Source organism: Rhinopithecus bieti, unplaced genomic scaffold, assembly GCF_001698545.2.
Source record: "Rhinopithecus bieti isolate Rb0 unplaced genomic scaffold, ASM169854v2 scaffold_46235, whole genome shotgun sequence".
Lineage (NCBI taxonomy): Eukaryota > Metazoa > Chordata > Mammalia > Primates > Cercopithecidae > Rhinopithecus > Rhinopithecus bieti.
In genome coordinates, this window is record NW_016819762.1 from 1,658,625 (window position 1) to 1,679,664 (window position 21,040).

General features: G+C 43.9%; 1 protein-coding gene across 2 annotated transcripts in view; it reads left to right on the forward strand.

Moving 5' to 3' along the window:
* ABCC4 (ATP binding cassette subfamily C member 4 (PEL blood group)) overlaps positions 1-21,040 on the forward strand; it is a 304,207-nt gene that overhangs the window by 95,988 nt on the left and 187,179 nt on the right. For both annotated transcript variants that reach the window (XM_017859218.1, XM_017859219.1), the window contains exons 5-8: positions 3,971-4,060; positions 5,161-5,324; positions 6,799-6,924; positions 7,937-8,186. In XM_017859218.1, the coding sequence (XP_017714707.1) occupies positions 3,971-4,060; positions 5,161-5,324; positions 6,799-6,924; positions 7,937-8,186 (630 nt within the window). The remainder of the gene's footprint in view (positions 1-3,970; positions 4,061-5,160; positions 5,325-6,798; positions 6,925-7,936; positions 8,187-21,040) is intronic.

Here is a 21,040-nt window from a genome sequence, read left to right on the forward strand (position 1 = left end):
ACCTCCCAGGTTCAAGCGATTCTTCTGCCTGAGCCTCCTGAGTGGCTGGAATTACAGGTGCCTACCACTGTGCCCAGCTAAGTTTTATATTTTTAGTAGAGGCGGGATCTTACCATGTCAGCCAGGCTGGTCTCGAAGTCCTGGGCTCAAGTGATCTGCCCGCCTCAACCTCCCAAAGTGCTGGGAATACAGGTGTGAGCCATCGCGCCTGGCCAGTCCTGTTTGTCTTTCTTTCAGCACTGTAAATACTGTTCTGTTGTCTTCTTGTTTGCATTGTTTCTAGTGTGTCAGCTGCTGGTTGTTTTTGTTGTTTCTCTGTGTTTAATGTGTGTCTAGGTATAGATCTCTTTGTTTTTGTCCTTCATTGGACTTGCTAAGATCCTTAATAATGTAAATTAATATTTACTACCGACTTTGGTAAAATTTCAGTCATTATTTGTTCATATATTTTTTTTCTTCCCCTATTTCTTCTGCTTTTAGGACTCCAAATACATGAATATTTTATTGCTTAATATTCTCCCATAAGGACCCTCAGTCTTTGTTCTTTTTCTTAACCGTTTTTTCTGTCTATTCTTCAGATTTCAGTTGTAAACTATAGAAGAAAGGGTTAGCGATTCTGGGAATAGATCAATGGAAAGTAACTGCTATTAATGATATCTAATTCATTTTTTATTTCAGGTATTACCTTTTCAGTTCGAGAATTTCCATTTGATTCTTTTTGATATTACCTATCTCGCTCCTAAAAATCATATCTACTTGTTATAACCATATTTTTCTTTAACTCCTTGACGTATTATAATAGATGCTTCATAGTTGCTGTTTACTAATTCCAAAATCTGGATCATTTCAGATTTTTTTTCTATTGCCATTTCCCTCCTTTGATTACAGGTCACATTTTATTGTCCCCTTGCATATCTAGTAATTGTTTTACTATGTTGAACATTATGATCGATATACTATAGGGAGTCTGGATTAAAGAGCATTGAGTTTTGTTCATGCAGGCGTTAACTTCCTGGCAGATTGGCCCCTTTAGCATTGAATCCATCTATCTATCTGTCAGTCAGTTAATCATAGGGCGGGTAACTCCATTCTGAACTTATTCCAAGTGCACAGCTGTTAATCTAGGGTGAGATCTTTATTACTAAGACATAGCCTTCCTGGTGTCTCAGTTGAATGCCTGAGGCCCCAGTGGGGATTTCCTTCCTCTCCTCGGGTGGCATCTCCTGCTGCATGACCTCCAGAATCTTCGGTCAGCACTCAGCCCCATAGTTGCTGCTTTCTTAGGTCTCATGGAATCTGGCCCTTCTTATGAAGCCATTGGCAAAGTATCCTGAGTAAATCCCCACTGAAACTTCTGGGGCAAACCCTCTGCTACTCAGGCTCACAAATTCCAGATGCTTCTACAACTTGGAACAACCATTTCTTCTTCCACAGCTCAGTGAAGCTGTTCTGTTTGGGCAGAAAATGTCCCCAGGCATAAAGCCAGGTCAGTCCCGGGCCACCACCTATATTTCACATCTCTTGAGGCTCACAGCCGTGTGTTACCTCTGGTCCGGTGCCTGAAAACAGCTGTCATATGTTTTGCTCGGCGTTACAGTTTTGCAGGGGAGGGCAAGTCCTCTCTCATGGTCGGAAGCAGAAGCCTGGCAGTTTGCTTGTCAGCTGTGTCTTCCTAATCTTTTTTGAAACGGAGTCTTGCTGAGTCTCCCAAGCTGGAGTGCAATGGCATGATCTCAGCTCACTGCAACCTCTGCCTCCTGGGTTCAAGTGATTCTCCCGCCTCAGCCTCCCGAGTAGCTGGGATTACAGGCATCTGCCATCATGCCTGGCTAATTTTTGTTTTTGTAGAGATGGGGTTTCACCATGTTGGCTAGGCTGGTCTCGAACTCCTGACCTTAGGTGATCTGCCTGCCTCAGCCTCCCCAAGTGCTGGGATTACAGGTGTGAGCCACCGCGCCCGGCATGTCTTCCCCATTAATAATATTCATGGCACTTCATGATATTTTTTATCCTATCTGGAGTATGACTGATTTTATTTCAGCAGATCCTTAATTTCTGAGTTGGCAGTAGAGTTATCATTCACTTAGGTTAACTTCTGTTACAGCCCGTGTATCTGCCCAGCCTTTTATTCCACCTCTGTACCTGGTCATGTATTACTACTGGTAATACATGAATTACAAGTAGCCCTCCTGGTGCACGCAGAGAACTTTGTCTTTTTCACAAATTGGCATCTGTGCCATCTTACCTAATCCTCATTGTCTGCAGCAGATGCCATCTGTGGATGATGGTTCAAGTTGGGCACAGTTGGTTTCAGATTTCTTGAAAAGGGTCAGCTTAGGCATAGAGTTTGGTGTTGACATTTTGCTTTTATTTTGTTAAAATTAGGTATCTAATTAACATGCTTTAAAAGTGTGGTGTATTTTCTGCATGTGGGATTAACATACTTGTATGTAAGATTGGCTTTCTAAGTATTCACAGATAGTTTGTAGTCAGTAAGGCACATTACGTTCTGTTTCTTTCCTGCAGGAGCAGGCTGGTCTCTCTCCTTCCCTCTCTTCTTCTCCCTCACCTGCACCTTTTCTTCTTTCTTTGTATTTTATGATTGATTCATTTATATTCGCATAATAGCATTTTTAAATTTTTCTTTTTTCTTTTGTTTTTGAAACAGAGTCTCACTCTGTTGCCCAGGCTGGAGTGCAGTGGCGCAATCTCAGCTCACTGCAACCCCCGCCTCCCAGCTTCAAGTGATTTTCTGCCTCATTCTCCCAAGTAGCTGGGATTACAGGTGCACACCACCATGCGTGGTTTAATTTTTGTGTTTTTAGGAGAAACAGGGTTTCACCATGTTGGCCAGGCTGGTCTCGAACTCCTGACCTCAAGTGATCTGCCTTCGGCAACCCTAAGTGCTGAGATTACAGGTGAGAGCCACTGCATCTGGCTGTTTTTTAACTTTTAAAAGTGTTTTCACTTCTATCTGTCCCTTTTTTTTCCCATTCACATAGCCTTGGTTGACAGTCTTGTTGCCTCTTGCCTGGACTGTTATTCCAGCAGCGACTCATTCTCTTTCTTCCAGTAGTCTCCTGGCCAATCACTTCTACTGTTTAACCTTCCTTAAGTTGAGTTTCTCCCTCTAACTTGAAAAACCACACATACTGCTCCATATTGCCTTCCATAAGCTTCACCTGCTTCAGCCAGGTTTGGGGTGTTCTTTATTCAGCAGCCCCCACATCCCCTTCTCCGTACTTCTGTCCTAGCGAGGCCTCCCCTGCAGCACCCTTCCCTTCCCTCCTTAAAGTCCCTCCTTGATCGTCTAGGGTCTCTACCACCCAGTGTCCCTCAGTTGGAACTGCCCCGAGTTCTCTGTGCAGGTCACAGTTGAATCACAGGTGTCTGGACATAACTAGCCCTGTTTCCCAAGGCGAAACCCATGACTGTGTCCCCGCATCTGTTGGGGCTCCTGGTGTCCTCCAGATAGTTGATACTCTGTAAACATTTGTCATTTCCCATTGATCACATTGAAACCCTGTGATCCAGGCAGAGTGAAGAGAGTAAGGCCCTGTGTGTTTAATTATGTTGCACATCGCATTAATGATTGGTATGGATTTATAGTCCACATCGTCTCATTTCATTCCTTTGACAGCCTCTCTGTTCTTCTCTAATTTGGCTGAAAATTACTTTGGTTGGCTCTTAAGTAGAAACTTACATCATTTTATACTTGGGGGCATGTCCAAATTCATTAAATGAGGTGAGAGATTTTTCTTCTCCTTTCTACCCCTCGCTTTGCGGTCCTGGTAGGACACAGCTGCCACCACTAAAGGTACTGGGAGGGCCAAAATGCTGGTCCTTAGAGCTGTTGTCTTGGGTTGTCTGGTCTTGACATCACACAAGACTTCCTCAGATCTGCTGTGTCCTAAGCCTGACTTAGTATCACTGTATGAACACAATTCTCTACCTACCTTTTTTATTTCAGGCACTTCGTCTTAGTAACATGGCCATGGGGAAGACAACCACAGGCCAGATAGTCAATCTGCTGTCCAATGATGTCAACAAGTTTGACCAGGTAAGCTGCAGTTCAGGGATCCTTTTTCATTGCATTAAACACCCCTCTTCCCCCTTTTATTCTTTCTGGAGACAGGGGCTAACTCTGTTCACACTGGATTGCAGTGGCAGGATCATAGCTCACTGGAGCCTTGAACTCCTGGGCTCAAGTGATGTGCAATCCTCCCGTCTCAGCCTCCTGATTAGCTGTGACTACAGGTGTGCACCGCCATGCCCAGCTAATTTCTCTCTTCTTTTGAATTTTCATGTCAGATGGGCTAATGTGGCAATGTCATAACAGAATTCAAGGGTGGCACATCTCACACATGTGCATGAACACCCAACTGTCATGCTGATGAACTATAAAAGGATTGCTGGCTAATTTCTTTTTTTATTATTTGTAGAGAAGGGATCACACCTTGTTGCACAGGCTGGTCTCAAAATTCTGGCCTCAAGCGATCCTCCCACCTTGGCCTCCCAAAGTGCTGGGATTACAAGTGTGAACACCGTACCCACCCAGGGTCCATTGTTTAATACTTACCTTGTGGAGGTATCATGTTATCCAGGGCATTCTAGCTGCTGGCCATGTCCATTTTGCACTAGGACCACTTTTTTTTTTCTTTCCAATTATTCATTCACAGACATGAACTAAAGCCTCCGCTCGGTGTCAGGGACAATGAATAAGACTTGGTTTCTGTTCTGAAGAAGCTTACGGCCTGTCTGGGAGACAAATACACAAGTAAATTACTGGAGTATGTGGTGGGCACTATAGTACAGGCTTTCTTAGGGTACTGGGGAGCCCCAGGGCATATGGGAGCTGAATTCTGTGGCAGAGAGTTCTGGAAAATGCTCAGCTCATCAGTGAGATAGTCACTGATCAAGATCTTCTAATGCCGCTGGTCAGATTCTCTTTCAGGTCTCCCAGATCCGCTGTTTGTTTCCCCAGAATGGTTTCATCTGTGGTGGGTGCTTGGATTTCTGCTTTAGCAGGTCTAAACCCACTGTGGTCATTTCTGTTTAGGATTTGCTTGTTCTTTGTTCTTTTCCAGCGGATCGTTTCTGTACTGTGTTCTTACTTGTTTTGCTTTTCTAGAGTCCTAAGAACGCTCTTTTTCTTTAAAGGTGACAGTGTTCTTACACTTCCTGTGGGCAGGGCCACTGCAGGCGATCGCAGTGACTGCCCTACTCTGGATGGAGATAGGAATATCGTGCCTTGCTGGGATGGCAGTTCTAATTATTCTCCTGCCCTTGCAAAGCTGTTTTGGGAAGTTGTTCTCATCACTGAGGTAAGAGAAATACTGGTGTGAAAAATGTCATATCTATTTGGTAACATCCACAGTCTTCCCGATGCTTTTGTTCAGAAACAAACTAAATGCCTTTTATTATCTCTTCTTTGCATATGTTGCAGCTCTTCAGGCTTAGCCAAGGGGGCCTCCATCCTTATGCTGAAGGCGAATCTTCAAGGGAGAAAGGTGAAGGTATTCACCGGCTCCTCCCAGCCAGCTTTTCAGGCGCTGTGGCTGCAATAAGTAGAATGTCCTTAAGCAGAAATCACATATATAGAAGTTAGTTAAACATATAATGAATAACAATAGTTTGAAATATTTCATAGGCTCCATTCTAGCTGCATACATCTTTACTGTGCTTGTGTGAGAGCTATTTTCACATGTGTATACATGTGTGTGTTATTTTTACTTCAGTATTTCCATTAAATTGTAAGCTTCCCAAAGGCAGGGTGAATTTTAATGATGTATTTATAAAATCACACAGTCCTAGTAGCATATGTGTTAGGAATATGGTTGTCATCTGGTCATGGCAGCTGACGCCTTTGGGAGACCGAGGCAGGTGGATCACGTGAGGCCAGGAGTTGGAGACATGCCTGGCCAACATGACAAAACCCCGTCTCTACTAAATTTTAAAAATTAGCTGGGTGTTGTGGTACATGCCTGTAATCTCAACTACTTGGGAGGCTCAGGCACAAGAACCACTTGAATCCAGGAGGCAGAGGTTGCAGTGAGCCAGGATTATGCCAGTGCACTCCAGCCTGGGTGACAGAGGTAGACTCTGTCTCAAAAAAAAGAAAAAGAAATACAGCTTTTGGTCAAGAGGTTAATGATGATAAAATAAATTAGACTTGAAGCAGGTCCCAATGAATTGGAAATGAGTCATTGTCAAGGTTGTCAGCTGGATCGAGAGGAGCCACTGTTGGAAGTGCATTGAGTTCTTTGTATTATGCTTTTGCTTATGGTGTATTTTCTACTTGGACCTTCCCCTCTTTGCCATCTGGAGAAACAGTCCTTGTCCTTTGAGGCCCTGTTCAAATGCTCCCAGTCCTCTGAAGCTTTTTTTTGCTCTCCTCTTTCCCGGTGGAGTTAACAAACAGCCCTTTCTTTTCTGCTCCTCAGCACTTCATTCTCATTTCAGTACACTCCACCCACTGTGTTACTGTCAGGCGCGGGTGCCTTTCTGCCTTCCCTGCCCACCTGTGCGTTCCTCCAGGGGACAGATTACACCTGACTCATTTCCATGTCTTCCTCAGCAGATACTACAAATTCTCCAAAATACTTATTGAGTTGGGATAGATTGTTGACTTCCTAATCGAAGTCTTTTTCTATTTGTATTTTGAGTAGGACCTGTCTGTGTTGACGGAAGCAAAAGCGCTCTAGGGAACCATGTGATGCGGGTCCCTGCCTGTGCGTGCCGCTGATAAGGGCAGGCTGTGATCGCTCAGGCTCATCTCCTGTGTCTGGTCCCCCTTAGGAGTAAAACTGCAACTTTCACGGATGCCAGGATCAGGACCATGAATGAAGTTATAACTGGCATAAGGATAATAAAAATGTACGCCTGGGAAAAGTCATTTTCAGATCTTGTTACCAATTTGAGAAAGTAAGTTTTTGTATACATTGTACTGTATTTTTGTACTTTGCTATTCTTGTCGAATGGTTTTAGAAGTTTTACTGTGTGTTCACATTATGGAAGGTTCAGTACAATCCATCCCACTCCCCACGCGTGGCAGTTAGGTTAAGTAGAATGGTGGAGAATGTTATTTTCACTTGGTCTTCCATTTACCATGTTCTTAAACAGAAAGCATGTATGCTTCTCACTAATACGGAAGTGAAATTCCAAATGTTTCTGAATATCCCAAATCCCAACAACGATTCTAAGATGTTAGTATTTGAGAATAATGGTGTTTAAAATAAAACTGTGATTTATATTAATGTAGCCAAATGGACAGGTTATAGAGACTGGGCATATCTATATTGGACTAAACTCTATGAATCAGTATTTTTCATTCCAAACAGGCATGGAAATACTGTTAGTTGTTCTTTGTGTTATTAGAATTTTTGGGGGGCGGCTGGGCATGGTGGCTCACGCCTATAATCCAAGAACCTTGGGAGGCTGAGGCAGGTGGATCACCTGAGGTCAGGAGTTCGAGACCAGCCTGGCCAACATGGTGAAACCCTGTCTCTATTAAAAATAGAAAAAATTTGCTAAGCATGGTGGCGCTTGCCTGTAATCCCACTACTTGGGAGGCTGAGGCAGGAGAATCACTTGAACCAGGAGGAGGAGGTTGCAGTGAGCTGAGATCGCACCATTGCCTGGGCGACAAGAGTGAAACTCCATCTCAAAAAAAAAAAAAATGTTTTTCTGGCTTTTGGATTAAATATTTGATTAGTTGTTGCATTCCAGCACATGGTACTTCTTATGATTTTCTGGGTAGTTCCTGGCCACCTCTCACCTTTGCACCTTTTTGTTGTTGTTGTTACCCAGGATGATCTCAAACTCTTGGGTTCAAACAATTCATCCACCTCAGCTCCCAAAGTGCTGGGATTGCAGGCGTGAGCCACTTTATGTGGCTGACATCACTGCTTTTTAAAAAACCTGTACTCTCTTCCAGGAAGGAGATTTCCAAGATTCTGAGAAGTTCCTATCTCAGAGGGATGAACTTGGCCTCGTTTTTCAGTGCAAGCAAAATCATCGTGTTTGTGACCTTCACCACCTACGTCCTCCTCGGCAACGTGATCACAGCCAGTCGCGTGTTTGTGGCTGTGACACTGTACGGGGCTGTGCGGCTGACGGTCACCCTCTTCTTCCCCGCAGCCATTGAGAAGGTGTCAGAGGCAATCATCAGCATCCGAAGAATCCAGGTTGGTGTCAGATGCCATTTTAAAGTTGTAGATGCATTCGAGGTGAAATGATATCTCCTTTTATTTAGCATCACTATGTTCCAGTGTAATGACATTTAACTCTCTCATAACCAAAACGTGCTGCCATTCCACAATGTTGTGTGTACTTCCTTATCTTAGAGCGCACTAAAGACAATGCAAGCATTTTGATCATTTATTGGGAGCAACATAAACAGCAGTGGCAACAGGGCTTTTGATGTGCAGGTGGTAACTGCAGGTGTGATTAAAATGTTTAAGCTATCTAAAAGGAGGAAAAGCAAATAGATTTCATCTGTTACGTTAACGCAAATGAGAAAGTAGCGAGTATGGGTTGAGTATGGTTCTTCCGTGGGCTGGAAGGAAAGAGCTTGCTGGAGGTCCCTGCTTCTTGGTCAGGAAGCAGGGCCTCAACTTCACTTAGCTATCCCTGTTTGAAAATAAGTTCTTTCCTCTGTAGATGTTTTCCTTGTTAATTTTTGTGCATGCCTTTAGGATCTCTGCCGTTTCTTTCCTATCCTCTTTTCACTTTTTTCTTACTGTTGATGAACCTAACTCTACCAGACTTCTTTCTTTCCAATTGGTTGATTTCTACTGCCTTGCTCTGTTTGTACTACTGTAACAAAATACCTGAGACTGGCTAATTTATACATGTTAGACATTTATTTATCACAGTTCCGGAGGCTGGGAAGTCCAAGATTAAGGCTCTGGCATTGGTGTGTGGTGAGGACCATTCTCTGCTTCCCAGATGGACCTCTGTGTCCTCACATTGTGGAAGAAACAGAAGGACAAACTGGGCCTGTTTAGTTCCCTCCAGCCTTCTGTAAGGACGCTAATCCCCATCAGGAGGGCTCTGCTGTGGCGACCTAATCACCTCTTAGAGGCCCCACCTCTTAACACTGACACTGGGGTGAAGTTCCAGCCTGTGAATTTAGAGTGGGCACGTCCATTCAAATCATAGCATCCACTTTACACACCATCACCTTTTCCTAAGTAGCTGTCACTAAATTGCCAGGGCAAATAATTTATATCACCAAGGTAAGGTCCTGGCACATAATATATGCACAAGTATTTGTGTGTTTATGAATAAGTTGAAAATTAAAATAAATTGGCTTTGTGAGAGGGCCTGGCAAGAACTTGACTGTCTAAGCTTTTCAAAAATCTGCTTTGTTTTATTCCTGGTTCTTAATAGAGATGGATATCCAAGGACAGACTCGAGTGAACTTAGCTGACACTGGCTGTGATTATTTTTTATTTTTATTTTTTTGGTTGAGGAGAGAGTGGGGTGGGTGTTGTCATAAAAGCTAAGATTCTTTTTTATGATGAAGTTTGTTTTTTAAAGAAGAGATCTTGCTGTGTTACCCAGGCTGGAGCATAGTGGCTATTCATAGGCAGACTCCCACTACTGATTAGCAAGTTTGTATTTCGTAAAAAATATTACCTATAAAACAGACCATACAAGGTCAATTCTTATTCTCATTCTTTCTGACAACAGCTTCAGGTAACACTGTGAAGGGATGGTCCATGCAGGTCAGTAACACTGTTTTCTTACAGCTGTTGCATCTTGAAAGAAATAACTTAGAAATATACTTTGACCAGAGTGTCTTTCTGAGTGTGCGGGACACCTTTTTCAGATGGAAGGGCCACGTGTGTATTGTGCTGCTGTAATTCTCTGACTGCTGTTGCTGCCCCTCACTGTGATTGCAGGCGCTGGTGTGTGTACTGTGAACCAGGGCTCTTGGAAGCCTTTACATGTTATTTCATGTTATCCTCACAATTGAAGGAGATAAGCATTAGTGTCCCCACTTTACAGAGAATGAAACTGGCTCCTGTAATAGGTTAAGGAGTTTGCCTGTCTTAGAGATAGGAATCTGTTCAGAACCATGATTTCTTAACCATTATTACGTTGCCTATTGTATTAGTCTGTTTTTATATTGCTATAAAGAACTTCCTAAGACTGGGCAATTTGTAAAGGAAAGAGGTTTAATTGACTCACAGTTCAGCATAGGTGGTGAGACCTCAGGAAACTTACAGTCATGGCGGAAGGGGAAGCAGGCACTTTCTTCACAGGGCAGCAGGAAGGAGAAGTGCAAACAGGGGAAATGCCAGAGGCTTATAAAACCATCAGATCTCATGAGAACTCACTGTCACTAGAACAGCATGGAGGAACCGCCCCCATGATCCAGTTACCTCCACCTGGTCCCACCCTTGATACGTGAGAATTATGGGGATTACAGTTCAAGCTGAGATTTGGGTGGGGACACAAAGCCAAACTATATCACCTGTGTTGCTGCCTTAGTATCCTCTGGTGTGGGATATTTCCTTCAGTGTTCTTTTACTCATCTAGTCTTACTCCAAAAACCTTGAAAGGTTCTCTGTTTCCTGTGGAGTCCTATTTTTGAACCCTAGGCATAGGGCTCACCTGGCCACATTGTGTGTTTCCCAGCACATGACCCATCTCTGTTCCTGCTTTGGGGTCTTTGGCTCTTTGTGGCTTTGAGTGTCCTCCCTTCTGTCCTTGATTTAAGCAAGTGCTACTAAGCCCTCCGGCCAGGTCTCAGGAGCCTGGTGGTACATTTGTTCCTGCTGAGCAAGGCCAGTATGGTGCAGCTCAGTGCTGATGAACACATAATGGGCACCAAATGCTGGATGAACAGAAGCAGCAATCATAGCAAAAGGCTGGGACCCAGTACAGACCCAAGGTAGTCCAGGCTGTACCGTAAGCCAGAGGAAGGCCGAGTGAGGAAGCAGACGCGAGTTGAACATTCCCAGAACACCGGGCCCTGTTCAAGGGGGTTGTGAGGGTCCTCAACTCTGGGGAGCTGGATCTTTTTCAGAGTGGACTGGATCGGAGTCTCCACCTCGTTATGCGTGTCCCTCTGTGCATCTCAAACCCCATTAGACTTGGTCGACCTGCTCTTGTAAGAGAGGGGCCATGTCTGACATTAAATGTAGACCCTCCTGGCCAGGTGTGGTGGCTCACACCTATAATCGCAGCACTTTGGGAGGCCGAGGTGGGCAGATCACTTGAGCTCAGGAGTTAGAGACCAGCCTGGCCAACATGGTGAAATCCTGTCTCTACTAAAAATATAAAAATTAGTCAGGCGTGGTGGTGCATGCCTGTATTCCCAGCTCCTTAGGAGGCTCAGGCTTGCTTGAACCCAAAAAGTGGAGGTTGCAGTGAGCTGAGATTGCACCACTGCACTGTAGTCTGGGTGACAGAGTGAGACTCTGTCTCCAAAAAAAAAAAAAGCTTCCTGACTGGCTTCCAGGCTGTGAAACAAGTGGACTTTCCTTGGGCCATGTGGAGAGATAAAAACAGTCTTACTTGGTTAATAAAATTAGTCTGTCTTCCTGGCCATTATGAGATAAATGAAGGTTAAGATTAAGACCATGGGACTTTATATGAACAGATAATAGCTGGTGAGTACTTACTAGGTAACAAGGAGGGGCCCAAGAGCCTTATGCATATTCACTCCTTTTACTAGTGTGACTCCCCCTATCACTCCGACATTACAGATAAAGAAACTGAAGTCTGGGGAGGGTGAATAGCACCTCCACGTTTTAACAGTTAATAAAAGGCTGATCCAGGGCTTTAGCCCAGGCTGTCCATCTGTCTCAGAAGTGCAGCCATGGCTCACGTCCCAGCACTTTGGGAGGCCAAGGTGGGCGGATCACTTGAGGTCAGGAGTTCTCGACCAGCCTGGCCAGCATGGTGAAATCCTGCCTCTACTGAAAATACAACAACAACAACAAAATTAGCCGGGCGTGGTGGTGTGCACCTGTAATCCCAGCTGCCCTGGAGGCCAAGGCATGAGAATTGCTTGAACCCGGGAGGTGGAGGTTGCAGTGAGCCGAGATCGCACCACTGCACTCCGGCCTAGGTGACAGAGCGACACTCCATCTCAAAAAAAAAAAAGAAGTGCACAATCATACCCCCACATGCACAGCATAACCTGAATGCAGGTATCACTTCTGCACGGCAGCCATAGGAAATAATGGGGCAAAGACCAGCCCCGACAGGTAGTATGGGGGGGTGGGACGCAGACCTTGGGTCCTCATCAGTTCTCTGGGCCTCGGTTTTCTTGTCTCTAAATAAGGGGATTGGACTTAGTGTCGGGAGGTCATTTCCTGTCTTGTCTCACTTATTTAGAAAACCATCTGTATTAGTCAGCGTTCTCCAGAGAAGCAGAACCGATAGGGCCCACATGTATGTACATGCAGAGAGACATTAGTAGATTGATTTATAAAATTTTCTCACGCAACTTAGAGGTGAGGTAAGTCCACAATCTGCAGGGCAGTTGACAGGCCAGAGACCCTGGGAAGAGCTGATGATGCAGCTTGAGTCTGAGGAGGACAGTCTTGAGGCAGAATTCCCTTTTCTTTGTAGGTCTTTTTTCTCTTAAATGCCTTCAACTGATCGGGTGAGGCCCACTGACATTATGTAGGACTTCAAAGTCTACAGATTTAAATGCTAATCTCAACTGAAAAATACTTTCCCATTGATATCCAGACATGTTTGACCAAATATCTGGGGACTGTGGCCTAGCCAAGCTGACACATAAAATTAACCATCACACAGTCTTTTTTTTTCTTTTGAGATGAGTCTTGCTGTGTCAGGCAGGCTGGAGTGCAGTGGCACGATCTCAGCTCACTGCAAGCTCTACTTCCCAGGTTCAAGCAATTCTCCTGTCTCAGCCTCCTGGGTAGTTGGGGTTACAGGCGTGAGCCACCATGTCCAGCTAATTTTTGTATTTTCAGTAGAGGCAAGGTTTCACCACGCTGGCCAGGCTGGTCTCAAATTCCTGACCTCAAGTGATCCACCCGCCTTGGCATCCCAAAGTGCTGGGATTACAGGAATGAGCCGCCGCACCTGGCCCATCACACAGTTTAATCCTCATCTCTTCTTTTGGGATCTCCACAGGTGACTTTGTCCTCATTTTCCCCTTAGTATTGAAGCCATTTGTTTATAGATTTCTTTCCCTTCCTAAACTCTGAACATATAAAAGGCAGACACAATGCCTCATTCATCTTTATATTACGTATACATTGCAGGCGCCCAGAAAATGTGTAAGTGAAGTCAGCCTCCAGCTTCATTACGTCTGTGAGATTTGGAAAAGGCCTAACAACTGAGCATTATTTTAGTGAGAAGTGATAACTGTCATTCTCTGCTGAATTATGTCACACGTCAGAGAGTGTGGCATGAAAGGGATCCTGCAGACGATTTTCAGGGAATTGTGGTCCAATATGCGGCTAGGGAAGAAATCCTTAAGATTTTTTATTTTTATTTTTCCACTAAAATGCAACTCACCTGTGTCTAAGGCTTGAAATTCCTGTTCGTGTAGATAGATGTATGCATGCAGTAAAACAAACTGACCAGCTGGGAATTTTACATTTTCCAGTGGCTAACTTTGGCAAGGCGCTCTGTGTCCAGATAAAGGATGCATCTTTGAGTTGGGCAGGAAACCTTAATTTCCCCTCACGTACATAGTTTCTGGTGGGTAGATGGGCCTAGAGTCCAGCAGTAGTGATTTTCAGTAAAGGAGAAACAAATGGCCAGGCATGACTGCTAAGAAAGCGTTGGTGTTAGTGTGGTGAGCTCCTTCATGGTGGTGTTGAAGTCATTGCTGGAGGTTTTGTTTTGTCTTGTTTATTTGTTTTTTCTGCCTTAGAACTTTGTGTTTTTTCAACCTGGATGGTTCCTGTAACCCATTTACAATTTTGTCCCCTAGTTCATCAGAATTGCCTGATGTACTGATTAAAACTAAATTATTACACCTTGGAGATTCTGTTCACCAGGCATAGGTTGGGGCCCAGTATCTTTTGTTTGGTTTTGCTTTGAGACGGTGTCTCGCTCTGTCACTAAGCGGGAGTGCAGTGGCGCGATCTCAGCTCACTGCAATCTCTGCCTTCCAGGTTCAAGTGATTCTCCTGCCTCAGCCTCCGGAGTAGCTGGGACTACAGGTGTGCACCACCACGCCCAGCTAACTTTTATATTTTTAGTAGAGACGAGGTTTCACTGTGTTGGTCAGGATGGTCTCAATTTCTTGACCTCGTGATCCACCCGCGTTGGCCTCCCAAAGTGCTGGGATTACAGGTGTGAGCCACCCTCAGCCCCAATATCTTTAGAAAGTGTCCTCGTGTCCCTGAAAATATGCTGTCTTTGGGAAATCTTGCCCTAGTTGTGTGATAAAAAAGCACACGAGGTCAAACTATGTGTAGCAAATATAAACGAAGTCTGGGTCACTTAAGACTCAAATCAGTTGAGAGGAAGCACACGGACACCTGTCTTGGTCTATGCTAGGCTTTTGGGGGTTAAGTTTGGAATATATTCATTCACTTAGTCATTGACTCCACAATGTAATTGAGCACCTGGCTTAAGCTGGCACTGTGATAAATGCTTACATACAATGGTAAGCCAATGCACAGAAGTCTTTCCTGCTGGGAATTTCCTCCTGGGAATCAGCAAGTGGGGGTTAATAAATAACCACGTAATTAAAATCAGTGCTCGAGTGTCATTGTCTTTGGAAGGCAATGTCCGAGATGCCATGAGGTGCTTTTGTAGAGATGCCGATGCCATTGTGGAGGTGTAGTGCTTCCTGTGAAGGCTCAAGAAATAGCCTGCAGCATTGCATGTGTGGTAGTGGAGAGACATGGGGAAGAGTTCGGGAAAGGGAGGGGCTTGGGGCAGCCAGGAGGCTGATGCCCTGCGTTTCCCTGGGGGTAATTATGTGAGAAAGCTCTTAATGTTCAAGAAAATCCACATATTTTAAATTCATCCTGGCTGCAGCCTGGGAATACATTGGGGGCCGAGAGTAGAGGCAGGGAGATATGCCAGGAGGCTGATGCAGCAAGCAGTCCAGGAAGATGATGATGTGATTTGGACTCAGGCCAAGTAGACAGCCTTGGATAGATTTGAAAGCCATTGGGAGCATATCCTTATTTGGGTGTGGGGCAAGAGGAGGGATTAGTCAGAAGGAGGGATTGGGGCTACTTTCGTTCTTATGGCTGCAAAATCTTTTAACCTGGGTTCACTGAAATATGGACTACTGGAAGAAGACCAGATTTAGGGGTGAATTTGGCTGTGAAGACTGGGATGCTTTAGAACTGTGCAGGTGTTTGCTACAAGACCCACTGATGGGGTCTGCCTGGTTCTGCCTCCTTTCCTATTTCTCTAAAAATGGAGGTTGTAAATGATGAGTGTAATGAATTGATCCAATGTTCACTTTTCTTCCTTGCCTCTCATGTGAATGTGTTAATGAACAATGAGAAGGTGAAAAATGGCATCAGGAGAGGAGGAATAGGTCTGCCCCATATACCGATCAGAACTAAGTGAGCCTTGACTGTAGATAGACCAGAGCTTGGCAGACACATAGAGTTTAGAAAACATTGTGTTGTTAAATTTCTTTTTTAAAATATTTTTATATTTTAATTTTAATTTTTGTTATTATACTTTAAGTTCTGGGACACATGTGCAGAACCTGCAGGTTTGTTACATAGGTATACATGTGCCATGGTGGTTTGCTGCACCCATCAACTCATCATCTAGGTTTTAAGCCCCACATGCATTGGGTATTTGTCCTAATGTCCTAATGCTCTCCCTCCTCTTGCCCCTCACCCTCTGACAGGCCCCGGTGTGTGATGTTCCCCTCCCTGTGTCCATGTGTTCTCATTGTTCAACTCGCCGCCCTTAGGAGTGAGAACATGCCGGTGTTTGGTTTTCTGTTCCTGTGTTAGTTTGCTGAGATGATGGTTTCCCTTCATCCAAGTCCCTGTTAAAGGACATGAACTCACCCCTATTTTTATGATGCATGTTATTCCACAGTTATATATATCAAATTGTCTTTTATTATTATTTATTATTCATGAATACTTTAAGTTCTAGGCGTACACTGTGCACGCATGCAGTTTGTTACTATTGTATCTTGTGCCATGTTGTGTGCTACACCCATCAGCTCATCGGCCCCCATCAACTCATCATTTACATCAGGTATAACTCCCAGTGCAATCCCTCCCCCCTCCCCATAATAGGCCCTGGTGTGTGATGTTTCCCTTCTTGAGTCCAAGTGATCTCATTGTTCAGTTCCCACCTACGAGTGAGAACATGCGGTGTTTGGTTTTCTGTTCTTGGCGATAGTTTGCTGAGAATGATGGTTTCCAGCTGCATCCATGTACCTACAAAGGACACAAACTCATCCTTTTTTATGGCTGCATAGTATTCCATGGTGTATATGTACCACATTTTCTTAATCCAGTCTGTCACTGATGAACATTTGGGTTGGTTCCCAGTCTTTGCTGTTGTAAATAGTGTTGCGTTAAACATACACGTGCATGTGTCTTTATAGTAGAATGATTTATAATCCTTTAGGTATATACCCAGTAATGGGATTGCTGGGTCAAATGGTATTTCTGGTTCTAGTTCCTTGAGGAATCGCCACGTTGTCTTCCACAATGGTTGAACTAATTTACACTCCCACCAACAGTGTAAAAGTGTTCCTATTTCTTCACATCCTCTCCAGCATCTGTTGTTTACTGACTTTTTAATGATCACCGTTCTAACTGGCCTGAGATGGTATCTCTTTGTGGTTTTGATTTGCATTTCTCTAATGACCAGTGGTAAGGAGCTTTTTTCCATATGTTTGTTGGCTGCATACATGTCTTCTTTTGAGAAATGTCTGTTCATATCCTTTGCTCACTTTTTGATGGGGTTTTTTTTTCTTATAAATTTGTTTAAGTTCCTTGTAGATTCTGAGTATTAGCCCTTTGTCAGATGGGTAGATTGCAAAAATTTTCTTCCATTTTGTAGGTTGCCTGTTCACTCTGATGACAGTTTCTTTTGCTGTGGAGAAGCTCTTTAGTTTACTTAGATCCCATTTGTCAATTTTGGCTTTTGTTACCATTGTTTTTTGGTGTTTTAGTCATGAAGTCTTTGCCCATGCCTATGTCTTGAATGGTATTGCTTAGGTTTTCTTCTAGGGTTTTTTATGGTTTTAGGTTTTACATTTAAGTCTTTAATCTGTTGTCTTTCTTACTCATACTTTTCAATTTCCTTTTTTCCATGTACAGAGAATGAAGGTTTTATTGTGAAGATTTTAGGTCCAAGAAGTTCTGTCTGTTTTTCTTTTATTAAGGAAAGGATTGATGGTCTTGACATTAAGCAAGTCCAATAGGATTTTAAGAGATCTTATCTTCACAGCAAAGCACTGAAAGTCTTCAATGACTTCCACATCCAGTAAAATGTGTCTCTGAGATTTTGTTGTTCACAAAGCTGCTCCAGTTGTTGCCAACCATCCACTCTGAAGGTCAATCTCTTTGACTTCAGTTCTGCCGTCTGATACTTCTGCAAGTGAACTATTCTGGGGATGCACCTCATTGCTGTATTGGCAATGTCATTTCCGCTTTTTCATCCTCCTGAGTGACTAGAGAAAGTCCAGCCAGCCCCTCCAGCATCTTTACAAGCCATTCGTGTGTTGAGTGGAGACTCATTTAACCACCAAACTATTATCATGTCTTTCTCCACTCAGATCTATTGTATATTGACCAGTGCTTAGTAGGTTTACTGTGTGGATAATTTTTTATTTTGAAGGTGGGGAACTTCTGTTCTCACATGCATGTACAGAATATTGAATTTGATGTCTTGGTCATACACTTCAGCTAAAATCAGAATTTTATTCTGTCTAGACAAGATTAAGAAGATGTATAACCTTTTGCTTGTTGCTGTGCTGACATGGCTGATGCCTTGAATAATTTAAGCCAATCATACAGTCGGTTTATGACTGTAGCATGTATCTGACCCCGAGTGCAGTGCAGTGTTCATGCAGATGAGTGTGTTTGTAAGTGCAGGATGGGGGACACATCTCTGCCCTGTACATACTCAGTTTCAGTACCAGCTGTGGCCACCCTGAGCTGGTTCCCGGCAGGATTAGTTTTTGAGGTGGACCCTGAAGGACAGGGTGGGATTAATACTCAGGGAATCACTTTGGGAGTGTGAATGTCAGTGCTGCTGGGTCATGGAAGAGTTTGAAGCATGGTGTCCATTATCAGAGGTGTTTTCAGAAGATCCTTAGGGAGTAGTGTTTGGGAACGGTTGGTTTTGATGGGGGATGTTGGAGAAGGGACCAGTGAAAACACTGTATCAGTATCACCCATGATTGCCGGTCAGTAAACTTGTGAAATTGGGTCTGGTCTTTTCCCACCCTCCCTCCCTTCCTTTCTTTCTTTTTTTTTTGACAGGGTCTTGCTCTATTGCCCAGGCTGGAGTGCAGTGGTGCAATCTCAGCTCACTGCAACTTCCGCCTCATGGGTTCAAGCGATTCTCATACCTCAGCCTCCCACGTAGCTAGGACTACAGGCGTGTGCCATCAAGCCCAGCTAATTTTTATATTTTTAGTAGAGATGGGTTTTGCCACGTTGGCCAGGCTGGTCTCGAACTTCTGACTTCAAGTGATCTGCCCACTTCGGCCTCCCAGAGTGCTGTGATTACAGTTGTGAGCCACCACGCCTGGCCCAACCGGGTCATTTCTTGAGGAATAGTGAATTGTGGCAAAATAGGCCCTGATTGTTATCTCATTGACCATGGAATAGGTGGTATGGGAGGAGGAAGCAGAGATGCTGTGGTTAAGCCTACAGCAGAATATTCAGGCCAGCATCTGTCTGTGCCCTCTCTGCCATGCCAGACATGGGCTTGTGCAGGGAGAACCAGCAGTGCCCACTCCTAAGTCGGCTCTCAGTAAGGCTGGTGGGTGGATAGTGAGGGAGCAGAAGAACAGACAGCATCTTCTGCTTGCTGGGTCTTTGAGAGAAATACTGATTTTTTTCTTTTCCTGTAGAGAAGAAAGGAAAGTATTTTTCTTTTCCTACATGGAAGAAAGTGTTCATTTTCAGTTTTTGTTCTTTTGAAGTGTAACATGGCAGTCAAGTGTGAAGTGACAGACAAAAATTTTAAGGACTCAAAGGATGCTGACAAATGTTAGAGTAGTAGATGACTTATTTAAGTGTTGTTTTCTCTGTCTCAAACATGTCCATGCTCATTTCAGTGGCTTCAGAGTTGCCAGTGTTTGCAGAATACCCGTGTAATAGCCATTTATACAAGGTGGTTTATTTTTCTCATGCAAAATCCTCTTAAGTTTCCTTGTGAGTTTGTGAGGGCTGCTGGAACAAAGTACCACAAACACAGTGACTGAAAACAATGGAAATTGAGCCTCTCATGATTCTGGAGGCTGGAGGTTTGAAATCATGGTGTCAGCAGTGCCAGGCTCCTTCTGAAACCTGCAGGGGAGAATGCTTCTTTGCCGCTTTGAGCTTCCAGTGGTTGCTGGCAGTCCTTGGATTGCAGCTGCATCCCTCTCGTCTGTGTCCTAATCACTTGATTGTTTTCTGTCCATGTGTCTCTCTCTGTCTCTCTCTTCTTTTCTTAGGAAGATACTGATCATGTTAGATTTAGGGTCCTCCCTTTTCCAGTATGACTTCTTCTTCACTAATTACATCTGTAACACTCCTATTTCCAAATACAGTCAACCTTTGAGGTCCTGAGGTTATGACTTTATCTTTTTTAGGGGTGTCTTAGTCTGTTTATGATGTGTAAACATAAATTACAGATTGGGTAATTTATGAAAAACAGAAATTCTCACCACTATGGAGGCTGGGAAGTTTAAGATCAAGGCACTGGCAGGTTCAGTTTTCTAGTGACGTGCTCTCTGCCTGTAGATGGTGCCTTGATGCTAGATATTCCAGATGGGAGGAATGCTGTGTCCATAAAGGACAGAAGGTGGAAGGGCTTAGAGGGCTGCCTACTGCCCAAAGCATCCTTTACAGGGTCCTTAATGCCATTTATGAGGGAGGAACCCTCATGGCCTAAATACCTCTTAATACCATCACATTGGCCACTGAGTTTCACCACCTGGATTTTGGAGGGGAAGTTGTCCAGGCAGCTTCCAAGGACTGGACATCGGGGTATAGGAAGTTTCCTGGACGTTGTCACTTTCTGTTGGGCTGAACTTAAGTCATGCGACTACATCTAACTGCGTTAGGGGCTGGAGAGAGTGGTCCTTGTTCAAGGCTGCTGTGCATTGGCTAAAAATTGGGAGTTTTGTTAATCACAGAAAATGAGAGCAGATTTTGAGGAGAGCTGACAGCTTTTGCCACATCTACAAAATTTTGGATGGGGTGGGGGTGATCTAGGTTGTTTATTCTGTTTCTAAGCCACTGTAGCTTCTCTCATTGAGTTATACCTACCATTTGAGGAGCAAAAGGGAGTTTTCCTACATATAATTATGTTAGGTTTGTTATGGTTAGCAAGACTTTGTTTTATTCAGTTAAATTGCATTGTGTAGTTGCTAACTAGTATGGAAAATAGCAATAAGCAAGAGATTGGGCTATTCCTGCTGTCTAGGAGGAGGCATTGACTAAGGAAAAAGATAAGTGTAGATGGAGCACAGTAGCTCATGCCTGTAATCCCAGCACTTTGGGAGGCTGAGGTGGGTACATTGCTTGAAGCCAGGAGTTGGAGACCAGCCTGGCCAACATGGTGGAACCCCATCTTTAGTATAAATACAAAAATTAGCCAGGTATGGTGGCAGATGCCTGTAATCCCAGCTACTCGGGAGGCTGAGGTAGGAGAATCACTTGAACCTGAGAGGCAGAGGCTGCAGTGAACCGAGATTGTGCCACTGCACTCCAGTCTGGGCGACAGAGAGAGACACTGTCTCAAAAAAAATATATATATAGTATATATATAATTATATATACTATATATATATTATTATATCTAACAATAAGTTATTGTGAAAAGAAGCTTATAAAATATGTTTTAAGAGATAGAAGCCTTTTTTTTTTTTTTT